A 17,978-nucleotide genomic window follows, 5' to 3' on the forward strand; every position below is an offset into this window, starting at 1 on the left:
GGTGCGTCCCGAGGCTCTGGTGCTGAGAAAAGACCCGAAGCACTTACCTTGCAACTGTCCAACCCCGGCAGGCCAGCCTTCCGAAGACGTCCCTACAGGACCTCCTCCCTCCTCGCTCTATAACCCGCCCCTACTGGGTGCGCGGAGCAAGGTAAGTGCTTTGAGTCTTTCTCAGCACCCAAGCCTCGGGACATACCGTGTGTTAACCACCCCTTCCTGCCTTCAGACTTTCAACCCTTGGACAGACCTCTTTTTTCTGCGGACAGGAGTCCCCCTACAGCAGGTGTCCAGACGTGTCATGGTCACCGCAGACGCCTCTCAACTGGGTTGGGGTGCCTTGTGCTACGGGCACGCAGCCGCTGGCTCCTGGACGGGGCCCTGTCTGCGTTGGCAGACATCAACTGGCTCGAGTTGTTGGCTGTACTCCTTGCCTAGATCCGTTCAGACAGCACCACCACGGTAGCGTACATTAATTGTCAAGGCGGCGTATGCTCCCATCGCACGTCACAACTCGCCCACCATCTCCCCCTTTGGAGTCAGCCGTGACTCAGGTCGCCGCTCGCCACTCACATCCCGGGCGACGGCAACACGATTGCGGACGCACTGTAGCGACAGATCTCGCTCAGCTGAGAATGGAGGCTCCACCCCCAGGTGGTCCAGCTGATCTGGGACTGCAGGGCACAGACAACTCCCACTGCCCGCTCTGGTAAATCCTAACGGAGGCCCCTCTCGGCACAGACGCACTGGCACACAGCTCAAGCACGCATTCGCCCCAGTTAGCCTTCTTGCACTGGTGGTCAAGGAAGACGAGGAACAGGTCACCTAAGTGGCTCCTTACTGGCTCACTCGGACTTGGTTCTCGGATCTCACGCTCCTTGTGACAGCACCTCCCTGGCAAATTCCCCTGAGGAAGGACCTCCCTTCTCAGGGACTGGACACCCTCTCGCACTGCACACAGACCTCTGGAACCTCCATGTCTGGCCCCTGGATGGGACGCGGAAGACTTCAGTGGTCTACCACCTGCAGTCGTAGACACGATCAACCAAGCCAGAGCTCCCCCAGGCAGCTTTACACCCTAAAGTGGCGTCTGTTCGCAAATTGGTGCTCTTCCAGATCTTTAGACCCACAGAGATGCGCAGTTCAGTCAGTGCTTTCATTCCTGCTGGAGAGGTTGGAGGGAGGCTGTCCTCCACTTTGAAGGTGTATGTTGCTGCTATTGCAGCCCACCACGACGCATTGGATGGCAAGTCCCTTGATAAGCATGACTTGATTATCAGGTTCCTTAAGAGGCACCCGGAGGTTGAACCATTCTCGGCCAAGCCTGTTCCCTCCTTGGATCTCTCAGTGGTCCTCTCAGGCCTCCAGAGACCACCCTTCGAGCCGCTTGATTCAGTTGAGCTCAAAGCCCTCTCCTTGAACACGGCCCTCCTGATTGTGCTCGCTTCCATCAAGAGAGTTGGGGACCTGCAAGCGTTCTCTGTCAGAGAGACTTGCCTGGAGATGCTCACCTCATCCTAAGACTGCGGCCGGGCTACGTGCCCAAGGTTCCTACAACCCCCTTCTTTGTTGCTGTGTCCGGTACGTGATTTGCGTACACATGTGGACCTCACACAGGGCTCTAGATGCTCTGAGCAGCTCTTTGTCTGCTTTGGCGGACAGCGGAAAGGAAACCTTGTCTCTAAACCTCATTGGGTTGTTGATGCTATCCCCTAGGCTATCACCCCCAGGCCGTGCCCCCCCTCCCCCTTGCGGGTTCGAGCACACTCTACGAGAAGTGTGGTATCCTCGTGGGCACTGGCCCATGGCACCTCCCTAGCATACATATGCAGAGCAGCAGGCTGGGCAACACCCAACACATTTGCTAGGTTCTACAACCTCAGGGTTGAGTCAGTCTGGTCCTGTGTTTTGTCAGGTCTGAGCCAGTAGAACTCGGTAATACGGAACAGCGGGGTTCCGCTTGCACCTTGCGCCGTTTACCAAGTTGATCCAGAGTGCCTTCTTTCCCAGGTTAGCCACTAAGCTCTTGCTTCCTGGATGCTCTTCCTCCCTAGCCCTCTGGCTGGTGAATTCAGCTGAGAAATTCGTCACCAGACCCACCACGAGTCGAGTGCTCCGTGTTGGGCTTGGGCTCCACAGGCATAGCTCCCGCTTCAGGCAACTCCCTGTGATGTATTTTCCACGGTACGGTCCCCCTGCTGGCAGGACCCGCATCTCCCTTGGGCAGCCCCCGCTGTGCCGTCTCTGTAGCAACTCCTCCCTTGTCAGGTGGGTTAGTGCATGACATTTTGAAGTGGGACCTCTTGTGTCACTACAGTCGACACAGCGTCGAGTGAGAGACGGAAGGAGAAGTCATGGTTACTTCTGTTTCCCGATGGAAAGAACGAGATGTTGTGTTCCCCTTGCCACGTCACTATCCCTACCTCTGTAATGCGCCATAACCTTATTCTCGGCTCCTCAGTGAAAACCTGTCTGACAGTCGCTCGCCCGCTCCCCTTTATAACCCTATGTCCGGGGGCGGGGCATGCAAATTCTGTCTGCCAACTTGACATTGGCCATTTCTCAAGTTCAGAGGTACGCGAGGCTCTCAGAAGAGACCCCTTGTGTCACTACAATCGACACGTCTTGTTTTTTCCATCGGGGAATGGAGGTTACAACAGTAACATGACGTTTTTATTTATATTTTTTTTTTTTCGCTACACGTATTAACTGAATATTTGCTCTGTGTGGGAATATAACTTTACAATGTCTTTTCTTGTCTTGCTGTCTTTCTGCTTGTGCTGCTCTTATTTTCCTTCACATGTTCATAGACCGATGGGAGTGGTAAACTCGGACTCGCAGAATTTCATGTGTTGTGGGAAAAGATTAAACGCTACCTGGTGAGATGATACTGTCATTATATTTAGAGATATTGTTTACAACAAATGTTCTTATGTGAAATGATAAAATATGACTCCTTTAAAAAAGTTTAATGTACTGTGGAGACATACTTTAAAATTCACAACACAAATCTCCCTCCAGTAAACTCAGACCATTTATTCAAACTAAGCTGTTAAAACGGCATGTTCATCGGTGATGATGTCACAACTATGAGCTTGTTAGTATACGACTGCCCACATTTACTTAACAACAGTTTGCAGGGTGCATCGTTACACATTTTTAACTTCTGAAGAGGCCAATCAAAACAAAGGTAATTTACATATATAAATATTACATTTGCTAAAACAGTTAATTTAATTCTAATGGTCAGAGCGAGGTGAAAAATGGTCATTAAAATCAAGAAACCTTATGTGTGGACTTCAGGGAAAGAAACTGTGCTGAACATGACCAGTTTACTCTCAACTCACTAACTATTCCTCCTTTATCTCAATCCCTTCCCTGGCCGAATGTTTACAGGCGATCTTCCGGGAGTATGATGTGGATAAATCTGGTACAATGAGCTCTTACGAGATGCGACAAGCTCTGGACGCAGCAGGTACACAGCCTGAAACTGTTTTTGATTTGCTTTGTTCATTAGTAAAGATGGGTCAGGATGGTCGACCAGTCGACTAGCAGTCCACCAGTGAATTAGTGAGATCGACTAGATATTTGACTCATTTTGTTGCAGCTTTCAGCAATGCTGTAAAGGAATGAATCAAGGACACATCTTCTATTTCTGTTGTTAGACTCAGCTCTGTAACTCTCTGCAAGAAGTTGTGTCTCTAAATTCACCATATTTAAAACACTGTGGCAATAGCCACCAGAGCAATGCCTGGGTAGCAAATACACAGTCTTCAATCATACATTTCAAAGTAATTGCTGTTAGACTTTAAATTGCCTGCTGTGAACATTGTTTAATTTCTAATTCATAATTTGCAGGTCGTACAGCGTTTGTTTGTGTGGGCTATGATAGTTTTTATCAATTAATAGATATTTGCCCTATTTTTTACCCTATCGAAGGGCTGGACGTTGTTGAATTCAATCTGTGCTTTTTAATTGTTGGTCTATGCACACATCCAGCTTGAAATCTTTGACAATTGTGTCTTGTCTCTGGCTGTTTTATCAGCATCTAATTTTTAAGATGGTGTGTGAATTTTAAATAGTTCAACTCTTAAACACGTGTCCCGAAACCCCTGTGTTTATCCATCCAGCTGTATATGAACACAAGAAAGTGTCTTATGCGAACACCCCAAAGGAAACACATCCGATCTGTGTGTTGGACATGACCAGCCTAAATATGCATGGCTTCTTTACGACTTATTAGTCATTCAGACAACCCACCGACTAGTTGGTTAGAACAATTTATAGTTTCGCATATACCAATCATTAGCCCATATTTTGTTCACATTCAGTACTGTGTACTTGTGCAGACAATCTCTTAAGCCAACAGACACCCAAGCAGATCTATAATATAAAAATGTACACAATTCAAGCTCACAGAGATTGGCTTCTCCAGGTGTGCCCAACATTTTTTGTTTTGTTTTTATGCAAAATCCTCTTTCTTTAACTAGTTACACATAATCTACCCATTTTAGTTTAGAACTCAAATATGGGAAAACAGGCCATGGAAATAAAATATTGTATCTTTTCAGAAACAATGTCTGCCCACCAATCTTGTTCATTTAAGGATGAGTTTTATACATGGTTAAACAATTTTATAGAGAAATAAAAGTCATTTTATTAGCTTGTTGTTTTTTTTAACTATCACTTGCATGCAAAACAGAATAAAAAAATGTATGAAATTGCGTCATTCAAGATATATGTTTTTAGTCTCTTGCATTGAGCTTCTTTAAGGCAGTTGCGGTCATTGTTGTGCTTGTGCTACATACTTACTGTATGTGTTCCGTGGACTGTGTCACTTCTGCATTATTTTCCATTTGTCGAATCGACAATTTTGAAATCAAGGAAATGTTTTAATCGAGTTATATTATAAATCAAGCAATCATTACAGCCCTAGATGTACTGTGCCACGATAAACCGTTACACCTCTAGCAGTAACCGATTATATTTAATCAAGATTTATTAATATTGTTGCACCCTAATCTGCCTTGGATAGTATTTTTCTAACACTTTTCATACTTCTAGTTTCTAATTGAATACACAAATAAATGCCAAACTGTTTGTATTTGCACCCTGCATCGAAAAGAATGTATTTCAAAGAAGCCCTTTAGATATTCTTCTCTTAAAACACATTGCAAAAAAGCATTTCAGAGGTGCTGGTCACGTGCAACTTTGTACTTTTGTACCATGCAAATGCATTTTGGCCCATGCTTCAGGATGGCAGAAAAAGTGTCTGTCTTAGGTTAAGGCCAAACCTTCACATGAATAATTATGCTGTACAAATTGTACACCTCTACATCATATCTAGAGACATTCTCTCATTATTGATTTCAAAGGTGGATAATAAAAGTCCAATCCCTGTTCCTAATTTCTAAAAAGCCACAATTCTTTTCTAATTAAATCTAATTAAATTAATTATACGGTTGTTCTCATTGTTTTCTATCTTTAGTACCTTTAATTTGTATGACCCTTCAGGCACCTTTTTTACATAGCAACTAACAAAGAGTACGTTTCTATTTGTATACAGCAGTGGTTCCCAACCTTTTTCAACTCATGGCCAACACAACCAAACACAAACGTTTCCGCTGTCCACTGCAAAAAAACGGACCCGACTATTTATGTCGGGTTGGTAACTGAGGACTCAGAAGTGGAGATTGTTAACAGTCTTTATTGAATAAACTGGCAATGAACAGAAAATGCAGATAATGGGTCACCGAGCCTCGAGAGACTCGGGCTGGCAGTGCTCAGGAAAACGGGAAATCCAGATCCAGGCATAGGTCGGCAGCGGGTATTTGTCGGAAATAGCATCAAAAACCTCAGAGCTTTGCCAAAAAGATCAGGAAACTCAGGGAGAGTATGAATCCAAAAATTCATAAAAGATTGTCATTTTAAAGCACTGTCACAAAATAAGCCATTAAGGCTATTATGTTCCTTTGCGCTTAAACTTGCGACGGCTCCCTCACGCAAGTTTTAAAAAGGATTTTCAATCCAGGTTACATGAACATCTGGAGATGGAAAGTAGTCATGCAACTGGCTCCTCAGATCAGCTTTGCAACCGAGGCGGGTAGGCTGATGGATTCTTCTGTCAAAAAATGTGACAAATTCTCAAATGATTCAGAATTTGATTTGCAAATACGCCTGGCCCACATGTCCAGTTACTTTATTGTGGCTTCAATTTTATTTTGGGCTTGAAACGCTGTCACTGATTTGCCTTGAAGACACAAGTTCAGACCATTTAGGTGATTGAAAATATCGAAAGGTAGGATAATTTTGCAAGCCTTTTAAAATCACTAAGGCGGTTCCGAAAGGTGAAATTTGGAGTCGGATAAAAACATTTGTGCTTCGTTGTGTAATTTGAAGTGGTGAGTAAGCATCCTGCCTCGTGAAAGCCATCGTACCTCAGTGTGTAAAAGAAGCTGAACAGGGTCACTGTCCATTTCTTCACAAAGAAGTCGAAACAAATGTGACTGAAGGGGCCTAGTCTTTAAGAAATTAACTAGTTTAACAGCCTCATCCATTACACATCTGAGATCTGTGGGCATCTTCTTGGTAGCTAGTGCTTCATGATGTAAACTGCAGTGGATGGAGCTCATGAGCGGCTCAACCTTTCTCACGCACACAATGATTCGTTGTGATGCCCCACCATCGCTCTTGCTCCGTCTGTGCTCAGACCCATTCATTTAGACCAATCTATTCCATTTGACACAATAAATGCATTCAAAATATAAATTATGGCTTCAGCAGTTAATTGAGCTGGCATCGGCTTACAGAAAAGGAAATCCTCTTGTAATTCTTGTAATATAATTATGTACACATAGGCGGAAATCATCTGAGGGTTGTCCCCCCCTAAAATATCATTAAAATATGTGTATTGTAAATAATATAATGATATATTCTTAAAATAATTGTTTAAGAAATAAAATAATACAAATACAAACGGGGCAAAAACAAAAAAATCCCTTGGTGTCCCCTTCAAAAATTGCTCTTGAGAATTGTTATGTTTATTGCCCCCCTACATTTTCATGAAATTTTCGCCCCTGTATGTATATACCGTACATAAGCAAGAGATTGGAAATGTTTGCAATATCGGACGATTTATACTGCTGTAGGGCATAAAAGCGACTCTCTTATAGAGTTATATCATCTGTCATTTAATTTATTCTTCTCTCAACTGTATTATCTAATGATTAAATCAGATTTACTATAACTGCTTGCAGGCCTTTTCTCCACACATCATGCCAATCATTTCTTTCGCGGCTGGTAAAATAAATGTTTCACCAATTGTGTGAGGTTTTCCAGCCTTTGCGATGAGCTTTGCTACACGATAAGATGCCTTCACTGCTTTACTGTTGTCGTTGCCAGAGCACGCAGTTGCAAGTGTTTTTTTCCTGCTTTGGTACTCTTTAAGTTTGTTCTCAAAAAACTCAATAGAATTGGACACATATTTTCTATGTTTTGTCTCCAAGTGCCATCGTAGTTTGTTTGGTTCCTAAGCTTAATTTGACAAGAATTCTGAGCATACAACACAGAACGGTAGATGCTCGTTCTCCGCTCCCACACATGTGAAGCCTAGCGCTAGTTAGTCACTTCTGTATTTTCTTTGTTTAGCTTTATTTTTAGTCTTTTCGGTGTCTGGCATTGCTGAATATTTATCCTTACCAGAGTTTCCGCTAGAAAAAAATGGTGCCGGTCAAAGTGACCGGCAGAGGTTTCGTTTTACGGACATTTTGATGATATGCCGGTCAAATATATCGCCTCTTAATTAGTCAAGTTGAGGAAAACTGGAGGCAGTCTATGTAACTTAAAAAATGACGTAATCAGGCCGTATAGAATGCAACATATTATTATTAGCTTAACTTTCAAATAGACGAAAAAAAAAAACATGAACGTCCGATTGGCGTCAATCAACGCCAATTGTTTTTTACTGTGGTTTCACACACATTCACTTTTTGAAACATTGAGGCACGGATGTACCTAATACAAATAAATAAAACATCTCCAGTTAACTAGCAGATCATTCATTTAGTCCGTTATTAAATAAGAGATCTAGCGCTAAAATCTGTTGTTTTTTAAATCAAGCTGAGCGCTCGTGTCCGCTGCTATCAGTTGCATGGACGACGCGCTGCGCGAGTTGCGCAATCTTCACTAGGACGCGCGTTTCAATCTATCGCCGTTGCGGAGACTCTCTATTAATTCCGGTGAAATCACAAAATAAAATGCACACAAACGTGTCCCTGCTTGATATAGACTGTAACCATGCACTGATGAACATAGGCTATTCAGTTTTGATGATAGAGGAAAAAAAACTGCACGAATGCGCGGATTAGCACTGATCTATCTATAATGAGATGTTCCTGATTCACCATCGTCTGGCCTCTGAAAAAAGCTTTTAAAGCTAGTCTGCCTGGGCCTGGCCATATTTGAAACGTCTCACTCAATCGTTCGTTGTTTAGGTCTATATTGCGGCCGTTTTAGGCGTGCGCTTTATTTGAAATGCAGCATGCGATGTTGTTTCATAACTTTCAAACGATAGAGCCTGTTCCTTTATAACATAGCAAGAGATCGGTGTATTTTTGCTTTATACATTTTAGGCTTATTCTCAAATTCAGGTTGTGTTAGGGGGACGGGATTATTAGGCAATTTTAATCGGACAATTTGACCGGAGAGATTTAATTTTGTCGGACATTGAATTTTTTTACCGGCCAATGTCCGGTAATTACCGGACAACGGAAACCCTGATCCTTACATGTAGATGAAATAACACCTGTATTTGTCCTTTTCAATGGCCCTATTGATAACCATTTATCCATTTTTAAATCGGTTGTAGTCTACAGTTACTTTATGCAGCAAAATTATGTCAAATTGGCATGTTATTCCTTAACCAATCAGCGAGCTTGAATAGTGAACGCACAGTAAAAGTTTAATATTTATTTTTCTTTATTTTGTTATTATATATCGAATTATGATATTTAATTATGACTTAGACATTTTTACATATATTAACAAAATTATTATTTCCATTAATAATAATAATTGTCGGCCCCCCTGCAATACTTTCGGCCCACTGGTTGAAAACCACTGGTATACAGTATATGTTTACTAATGTTTAATGAAAGGAGTGTTGGGGGCCTGGGTAGCTCAGCGAGTTTTGACGCTGACTACCAACCCTGGAGTCACGAGTTTGAATCCAGGGCGTGCTGAGTGACAACATCCAGGTCTCCTAAGCAAACAAATTGGCCCGATTGCTAGGGAGGGTAGAGTCACATGGGGTAACCTCCTCGTGGTCGCTATAATTTGTTGTTCTAGCTCTCGGTGGTGCACATGGTGAGTTGTGCGTGGATACCACGGAGAATAGCGTGAAGCTATCATCAAGCCACATAATAAGATGCACGGATTGACGGTCTCAGATGCGGAGGCAACTGAGATTTGTCCTCCAGCACCCGGATTGTGGCGAGTTACTAAACCATCATGAGATCTTGGAGTACATTGGAAATTGGGCATTCCAAATTGGGGAGAATAGGGGAGAAAAATAAATGAAAGGATTGTTGCTTAATACATTTTAAATTAACATTGTTTTATTAAATAAGTATTCCAAATTAATCAGATTAGATGACCTAAAATGTGTAATCTAAAAGACTACATAATGGATTACAATTTAAATTGTGTAATTTATAATAAGTACCTGATTACATTTCAGAAGTAATCAACACTGTTTACATTGTCCACTTTCTGTTTTAACTAAATGTTTCTCTGTTCAGGTTTTAAGCTGACCAATCATATATTCCAGCTGATTATTCTTCGCTACAAAGAAGAGAACCTCTCAGTGGATTTCGACAATTTTGTCACCTGTTTAGTGCGACTGGAAACCATGTTCAGTAAGCTGTCATTTCATGCCGTAGAACTTGCAATACAAGTTGGAAAGTGAATTTTATGAAAGCTCAAGCTTTTTCCATTATGACATAAGCAACCAAAATTGCAGTGAATTCAAAAGTTTGAGGAAGTTTGGTATTTCACTCACTATAAATATCATAATTATTAGAAAATTTCTCTACAGTTATATATAAAATATAAGAGAATAAGACTTAAATTAATGTATTGTACAGTAATGAATCCACAACAGAGCTAGACATAAGATGTGTCTCATTTCGAAGGCTGTGGCTAGGTAGGACGCATCCTTAGTAGGAAGCAGTATACCGAGCGTCTTTAAAGAGAAAAGAACATGGATTTTGTGGCTGTACTTTTAAATTTACTTTTTGTATTTTTTTACATTTATAAATTATTATATATTTCACTCCCATCTCCCGAGGTACTTCAACTTAGGAATCAACATTACTTTTTTTGTGTAAATCAGCATCCTTTTTTCAGAGAAATTATTAAAATTTCTGTTGAAGCACAAGGCAAGGCAAGTTTATTTATATAGCACATTTCATACACAATGGTAATTCAAAGTGCTTTACAAACAGTCGGACACACAGTAGCACATTGCTCATTCAGTAAATGCACAGCTAAACAGATGTGTTTTGAGTCTGGATTTGAATGTGACTACTGTAGGAGCACATCTGATCTATTCTGGAAGCTGGTTCCAGCTGCGGCTGGCATAATAGCTAAAAGCAGACTCTCCTTGCTTAGAGTGAACCCTTGGTATTTCTAGCTGATGTGATCCTAATGATCTGAGTGATCTGTTGGGTTTATATTCAGTGAGCATATCTGTAATATATTGAGGTCCTAGCCCATTGAGTGATTTATATACCAGTAATAATACTTTAAAATCAATCCTAAATGTAACTGGGAGCCAATGTAAAGACCTGAGGACTGGTGTGATATGTTCATATTTTCTGGTTCTGCTCAGAATCCTGGCAGCAGCGTTCTGTATGAGCTGCAACTGTCTTATGGATTTTTGGGAAGGCCAGTGAGGAGTCCATTACAATAATCCGCCCTGCTGGTGATGAAAGCATGCACAAGTTTCTCTAGTTCTTGACTGGAAACAAAGCATCTAATTCTTGCAATATTTTTCAGATGATTGTATGCTGATTTAGTTATTGCTTTGACTTGACTACTGAAACTAAGGTCTGACTCTAGAGACACACCAAGATTCCTGACTTGATTTTTAGTTGTTTGACCCCTAGCGTCAAGGTATGCATTCACCTTGAGAACTTCATCTTTGTTTCCAAACGCAATGACTTCAGTTTTGTCTTTGTTTAACTGAAGAACGTTTTGACACATCCAACTGTTTACTTCATCAATGCATTGGCACAGGGAGTCAATGGGGCTGTAATCTTTAGGTGATAGGGCTAAGTAGATCTGTGTGTCGCCTGCATAGCTGTGGTAAGCAATTTGGTTCTTTCTCATTATTTGGCTCATTGGGAGCATATACAGGTTGAACAGGAGTGGCGCAAGGATTGAGCCTTGAGGGACTCCGCATGTCATGGACGTCCACTCAGACTTATGGTCTCCTATACTCACATAATAACCTCTCCCTTCTAAGTATGACCTGAACCATTTTAGGACCATCCCAGAAAGCCCCACCCAGTTTTCCAGCCTGTCAAGAAGTATGTTGTGATCGATAGTGTCAAATACAGCACTGAGGTCGAGTAGTACCAGTACTGATAATTTGCCTGTATCAGTATTTAAGCGAATATTTTTTATTATCTTTATGAGCGCTGTCTCTGTGCTGTGATGTGATCGGAAACCAGATTGAAAATTGTCAAAGTATCCATTCGAGTTCAGAATTGTGGGTTGTGAGTGTCAAAGAAGTGTACACCTCTTACATCCTCTGAATTCCTGTGGAAGAAGGTTGCATTCAAAGGCTGCATGCGGAGTTTACTACTTGCATTTCTGAAACGAGACAGCCTTGATTATGTAGGCGGCCAGAAAATAAGACAGCCATGGATCCATTTTGGCATTTCAAGCTTTACCATAGTAACAAATTATTTCTGAGTCCAAGGACATGTACAGCGAAGAGTATTTCAGTGTTATCATCCCATACTAACAGTACTTCCAACATGATGTGAACATGGCATAAAGCTATTAGGATATCCTAACTAAGACCTTTGTGTTTTTCAGAGACCTTCAAGACCATTGACACAGACGATGATGGAGTAGTATCGCTCACATTCTTTCAGGTTTAACTTCAGTTCACTTCACTTACATGTACATTTCTCTCAAATGACTGTTTACTTGGTTTACGACATCTGCCTGTTACAACATATAGTAAATATGCTACACTTAATGAAAATATGTTGAGAAGGAGTATGAACATGTTTCACAATATTTGTAACTCTTAAAAGCGAAACATACAGTACTTCTTGCTACGCAACTCGCATTGTTGTGTTTTTAAATGTGTCAGGCCACAATTCATAATGATATTGCAAGTATGCGTTGCATTCTCAGTGTTGCAGCAAGGGGCACTATAGCAAACATAAGCGTAAAACATTTTCCTCTTTAACTTACAACTTTGACAAGTTGTAGCAGAAGTGGGCACTACGTTACAATGGATTTATTGTACGTAATTTATTTAACAATTTAACGTAAACCGTACGTGCAATCTAAATATTTACTGAAGCCTCTGACTAATGGAAAGATTGACATGTTTGTTGTGACAGACTTCAAACATTTAGACATATATGATGTTGATATTTACACTAGTTTACATGTACCAAAAAGCACATAATGTAAAAAAAAAACCCTGACTTCTTAAAGGTGCACTCAGCAATTTTTCAAGTACGTTTTTTTGGACTTACACTGACTCCTAGGGGCCTGGATGTAGCATCATTCAAATTCATTTGCTTTCAGTTTCAGATGCCATTGTAGAAATTCACTATTCACAGTCAGCTATGATTACTTTAATCCATGAGTGAAAGTGTCCAATATTAGAGTGGTTACTGAGATAAAGCGAGTTGTATTCTGCTGGCCATGTAATTCTAACATGGCCGCCCCCATGTGGGGACCCTCTCCATGTAGAATAAAACAGCTTTTACTGATTATGGTTAGGTTACTGATATGACTAGAGTCCTCATCTCATGTGAGTGGTTATGATTTTATAAATATATAAAAAAATTATAACTCATTTAGGAGTAAAACTTTTTTAATGAGGAAAAAATTACTGAGTGCACCTTTAATGACTCTTTAGCATGAAACATGATCTAAATGGTGGACTTTCCTGTGCGCATCACCCAGGTGTTATTGGAATGCCTAGTTTCAACATATACAAAATATATTGTATATAAAATTAATACATTTAATTTTTTCCAATCTGTTGTATTTGTATTTATTAATTGCATCTTGTTAATTTTAGACACAGTTCCTGAATAATATTATTTAAATATACAATTTATTATTTACAGTTTTTTTCCTGGGTAGGAAATGTAATTTGTTATCACTGACTGTTACGTGACTGTTATGTGACAAACTGACTGTTTGAACAGCAATCGTAACAAGATAAAACTTAAATGCATGGCTTTACAACACTTTCCTTTTAAAAAATTTGAAGGCTGCTTTTTGGATGAATAAAGGTAAACATTATATTATGCAACTATACATTGATTGACTGCAATCTTATGACCAACAAGTCTTGCCTTAAGATTTAGTGGTGCAACTAAATTAAGCACTGATGAAGTTATAAACTAACTAGTAGTTACTAAGCACATAGTTTGACCTTATGCCCCAGCTTAAGTGAGACCTGACCTTAGCTGGTGCAACCCTACCCAGGTCTACCCAGGAGTTATTTAAACTGTAGACCTACTTGATAATAACACACCTGGTTATTATTCAGACATTGTTGAATCTTGTCCCCAGGTTTGTTATAGCCACTGTAACATAAAAAATAATGTTAAGTATGTAACGGCACCATCTTATTGTGGAATACATTGGCCTTTTGTGTCTGTGTTAGTGGCCTAATATATTTTCTGTTCTCTTTTTGCTCTTGCAGTGGATCTATCTGACCATGTTTGCCTGAAATAACGGGTGGATTTCCAGTGCTTCAGTGCCCAGTGCTGCAGCCTCTGCTTCTTTAGGCTTCAAACTGAGAGTGCCCTCTTTTTCAAACTATCTACACTTGTTGCTTCAAACTTAGTAATAGGCCTTGTTTACAATACCTGCAATCAGAACATGATTTACATAACACTGTGCCATTAGTGAGTATTCATAAAGTCAAGAGAAGCCTATACCAAGACATTCAGAATAGACATTTACCTGTTTCTTGCCATTTTTGAAATTAGTTGCATGTATTGTTCCCTGGACTGCCAAAAGAAACTTTGTTTACACTTCCCGTGCCAAATGAATTAGTTACTCATTGCCAATTTCAATCATTATAAAAGACTTTAATGAACATTTTATGAACATGAAATGCATTATATTTTTCAATGAATCTCAGATCTGGAATGTTGTGCACTTAAAAATTGCTGTATAAGAAATGCATGTGCTGGTGCATAGTGAGACTATGCATGTTACTGTTGTTGAAGCGCAATGTTTTAAACTGGACTGAATTTCATACACCATTGTATTATGCCACAATTTGATCAAGATGTACTGAAAAGGTTCTTTTAAAAAGCTGAAAGAGACATGAACATTTTTATTTTCATATACATTCCATTAGTTCTGTTTATATGAGCAATGCCTTCAAAATACATATAAATGCAATATACTGTAGACATTGGCAAAACAACTGAGAATGGACAGAAATCTTATTTACTTAGTTTAGAAAAAAATGAAAGTAAACACGACATAAGTATGCTGTGCCCAATAATAATAATAATAAGAAGAAGAAGAAAAATATATATAAATCATTTTTTATTCAATTGTGAGTTTTCAATAAACTTTCTTCAAAATGGAGAACGTGTGCCCAGATCATGTTTAATAGTGCTTTGCATTACCTCTGTCATATTCCCTGTTGTCTTTTGTTTTTGTACTTTTATGTTGAAATTCTTGTTAAGTTCCTGTTTCCTATTAGTTTTGTAGTCCTTTGTAGTTTTATTCCTTGGTTCTCCCTGATTATTTCTCATTCCCTGATTGTTTCCACAGGTGTTCCTCGTTCCCTTGTTTGTTCCCTTGTGTGTTTAAGCCATTCGTTTCCCTGTTTCCTGTGTCAGTTCTTGCATGTTTAGCTTTCATGTTCTGTGCTTGGTTCCCAGTGTTTTTCTTTTCCTTTTGCACCGAGTTAACTTGTTTTTTTTTCAGTTCAATAAAGCTGCGTTTAGATCCTTATTCCTTGCCTGCCTCGTCACAGAAGAACTGACCAAAAGATGGATCTAGCAGCGGAGGGAGCCGTGCAAACCTCCCTATCGTTGAATACTCTCATCTGTTCAGCACCATAGCCAGATGCACTGGTTTTGCTGATGGCCACTTAAAGTCCCTATACCAGATCAGCCTCCATGCCAATGAATGGAGGGAATTACCGGAGACCAGGAACTAAACGTGGGAAGAGTACATTCATTTAATTTTAGAGACATTCACCTCTGAGAATCCTCTTAACGAGCCAGCGCCTTTCACAGCCAACGAGCCAACGCCCGCACCTGCCACGGCCAACTCCCAGGTCTGCCACGGCCAACGAGCCAACGCCCACACCTGCCAAGGCCAACGAGCCAATGCTCACGCCTGCCACGGCCAACGCTCACGCCTGCCACGGCCAATGCTCACGCCTACCATTGCCAACGAGCCAACGCCCACGCCTGCCACGGCCACCGCCTTCTAGACCTCCTGATCCACTCCCTGTCCTACTGCCACATCCCAGGCCTCCTGACCCTGGCCGTCCACCTGATCTGCTCTGGTCGCCTTGGTCTCCTGGCCGTCTGCCTGATCAGCTCTAGTCTCCTTGGTCTCCTGTCTGGTCTGCTCTGGTCCCCTTGGTCTCCCGGCCGTCTCCCGGATCTGCCCTGGTCTCCTGGCCATCTCCCAGATCTGCCCTGGTCTCCTGGCCGTCCCCCAGATCTGCTCTGGTCCCCCTGGTCTCCTGGCCTGATCTGCTTTGGTCCTCTTGGTCTCCAGGCCATCCGCCTGATCTGCTCTGGTCCCCTTGGTCTCCAGGCCATCTGCCTGATCTGCTCTGGTCCCCTTGGTCTCCTAGCTGTATGCCTGATCTGCTCTGGTCTCCTTGGTCTCCAGGCCATCCGCCTGATCTGCTCTAGTCCCCTTGGTCTCCTAGCCGGCCGCCTGTCAAGTCAAGTCAATTTTATTTGTAAAGTGCCTTTCAGAACACACATCGTTTCAAAGCAGCTTTACTGAAGATCAGGAATTAACAGACAATAAAACTGTAATGTCTATAATGTCGATTGTATCATCATTGTGTAATTTAGATAAAATATTGGCGTTAGGTTTTAACAATTAACATTGTAGTGAGGTTTCAAATAGGTTGTGTAGGAAGGCACTCCCCATATGTGTTAATAAATGCAAAGTCAAGTTGACGGAGTCATAAGGGAAATTATTGTGATGCAACGCAAACTATTGCAAGGGAATACAAACAATTGCAAGGGCACTCCAATCTTATTGCAAGGGAATCCAAAACTTAATGCAAGGGAACGCAAACTATTGCAAAGGCACACAGATCTTTTTGCGATGAAACGAAAACTTATTGTGAGGGAATGCTACATTTATTGCGAGGAAACACAACATTTATTTTGAGGCAACTCAAACTATTGCAAGGGCATGCAAAACGTATTGCAAGGGAAGGCAAATCTATCGTGAGGGAATACAAACTATTGCAAAGACAATATTTTGAGAGGAAATGCAAACTATTGCAAGGGAATACAATCTATTGCAAGGGCACGCCAAACTTATTGCAAGGGAATGCAAAATGTAATGCTAGGAAACACAAGCTATTGCGAGAGCACGCATAACTTAATGCGAGGGAATGCAAACTATTGCAACGGCACACAAAACTCTTTCAGTTTTAGAAGTCATAGCAATGTCTGATTTTGGAATGAATGCATTAGAGAGAGTTCTTTTCAGTAAATTTCTCAAACAATGCTTCACTGCAATCAGTGTGAATCAGGATTTAAAAATCCAGAAGTCATCAAATTACTGGAAAAGTCATGAAAGGTAATTTGTAGGAACCCTGTCCTTCAGACAGTTCATGCTTTCAGAATCTATATTTTTAGAATATGTTTTCACAATAATTGCAGTAACAACAGTATTTTGGTTGGAGTTAATCTGGTAAAGTATATATGCATGCTGCTTTCCTGTGTGTTGTAGGTGACTCGTGCTGAATGTGGCCCATGGGGTTGAGAATGTGTTCCCAGACCTTCTCACATATAAGACTATTCTGGATCTTCCAGAGACAGACATTACCTCCTACTTCCCTGAATGTTTTGAGTTAATAAACCAAGCCAGTCAACATGTGTGTATGTGGATAAGGTAGAAATAAAATGAGCGGGGAGGGGGTGTGTGCTTCTGTAATTTCTCTTTCCTACATTACTTCCTAGGGCGGAGTGGTGCTGGTCCACTGTAATGCCAGGGCCTCTTACTCTGCTTCTGTTGTCATCGGTTTCCGCCTGTGCCAGGAGATGATGTCATTTGAAGAAGCCTTTAGCACTGTAAAAGCTGATCTTACCTTTTTTTAATGTAATAATAATAAACTACAATTCTACATTTTAGGCATTGACAGTAGCGAGTAGTGCACTGCTAAAATGAGGAGGCAAAGTCACCTCTCTATGTTTGGGTTTACAGTAATTAATGTTTCAGTTCCATTTCAGCTTCCCTAAAATGTTATCTACTGTGATATACACACATGATCTGATCTAATATTTTGCCATATTTTTTTGTATTGTCAAATTATTTCTTATACAATTTTTTTAGGAGGCATGTGTTCTCTGACAGAAACAGCCCTGCATTTACTATATAAATGCCGTTTCTCTGTTCATGTTGCACTTTATAATGAGCTGATGAATAGGTCCAAGGAGCTCTAAATTACCTGGAGAAACTATCTGTTAGCATTCCCTATTCATTTGTCA

The 17,978-nt window shown here is 41.0% G+C and overlaps 1 protein-coding gene across 1 annotated transcript in view; it reads left to right on the forward strand.

The window, feature by feature from the left end:
* LOC127659711 (calpain-1 catalytic subunit-like) overlaps positions 1-15,514 on the forward strand; it is a 91,067-nt gene extending 75,553 nt beyond the window's left edge. The window contains exons 18-22 of the mRNA XM_052149694.1: positions 2,808-2,876; positions 3,394-3,472; positions 9,795-9,911; positions 12,100-12,158; positions 13,964-15,514. Of these exons, the coding sequence (XP_052005654.1) occupies positions 2,808-2,876; positions 3,394-3,472; positions 9,795-9,911; positions 12,100-12,158; positions 13,964-13,990 (351 nt within the window). The 3' untranslated portion in view covers positions 13,991-15,514. The remainder of the gene's footprint in view (positions 1-2,807; positions 2,877-3,393; positions 3,473-9,794; positions 9,912-12,099; positions 12,159-13,963) is intronic.
* The last annotated feature ends 2,464 nt before the right edge of the window (positions 15,515-17,978 follow it).

The sequence above is a fragment of the Xyrauchen texanus genome, chromosome 1, assembly GCF_025860055.1.
Source record: "Xyrauchen texanus isolate HMW12.3.18 chromosome 1, RBS_HiC_50CHRs, whole genome shotgun sequence".
Classification (NCBI taxonomy): domain Eukaryota; kingdom Metazoa; phylum Chordata; class Actinopteri; order Cypriniformes; family Catostomidae; genus Xyrauchen; species Xyrauchen texanus.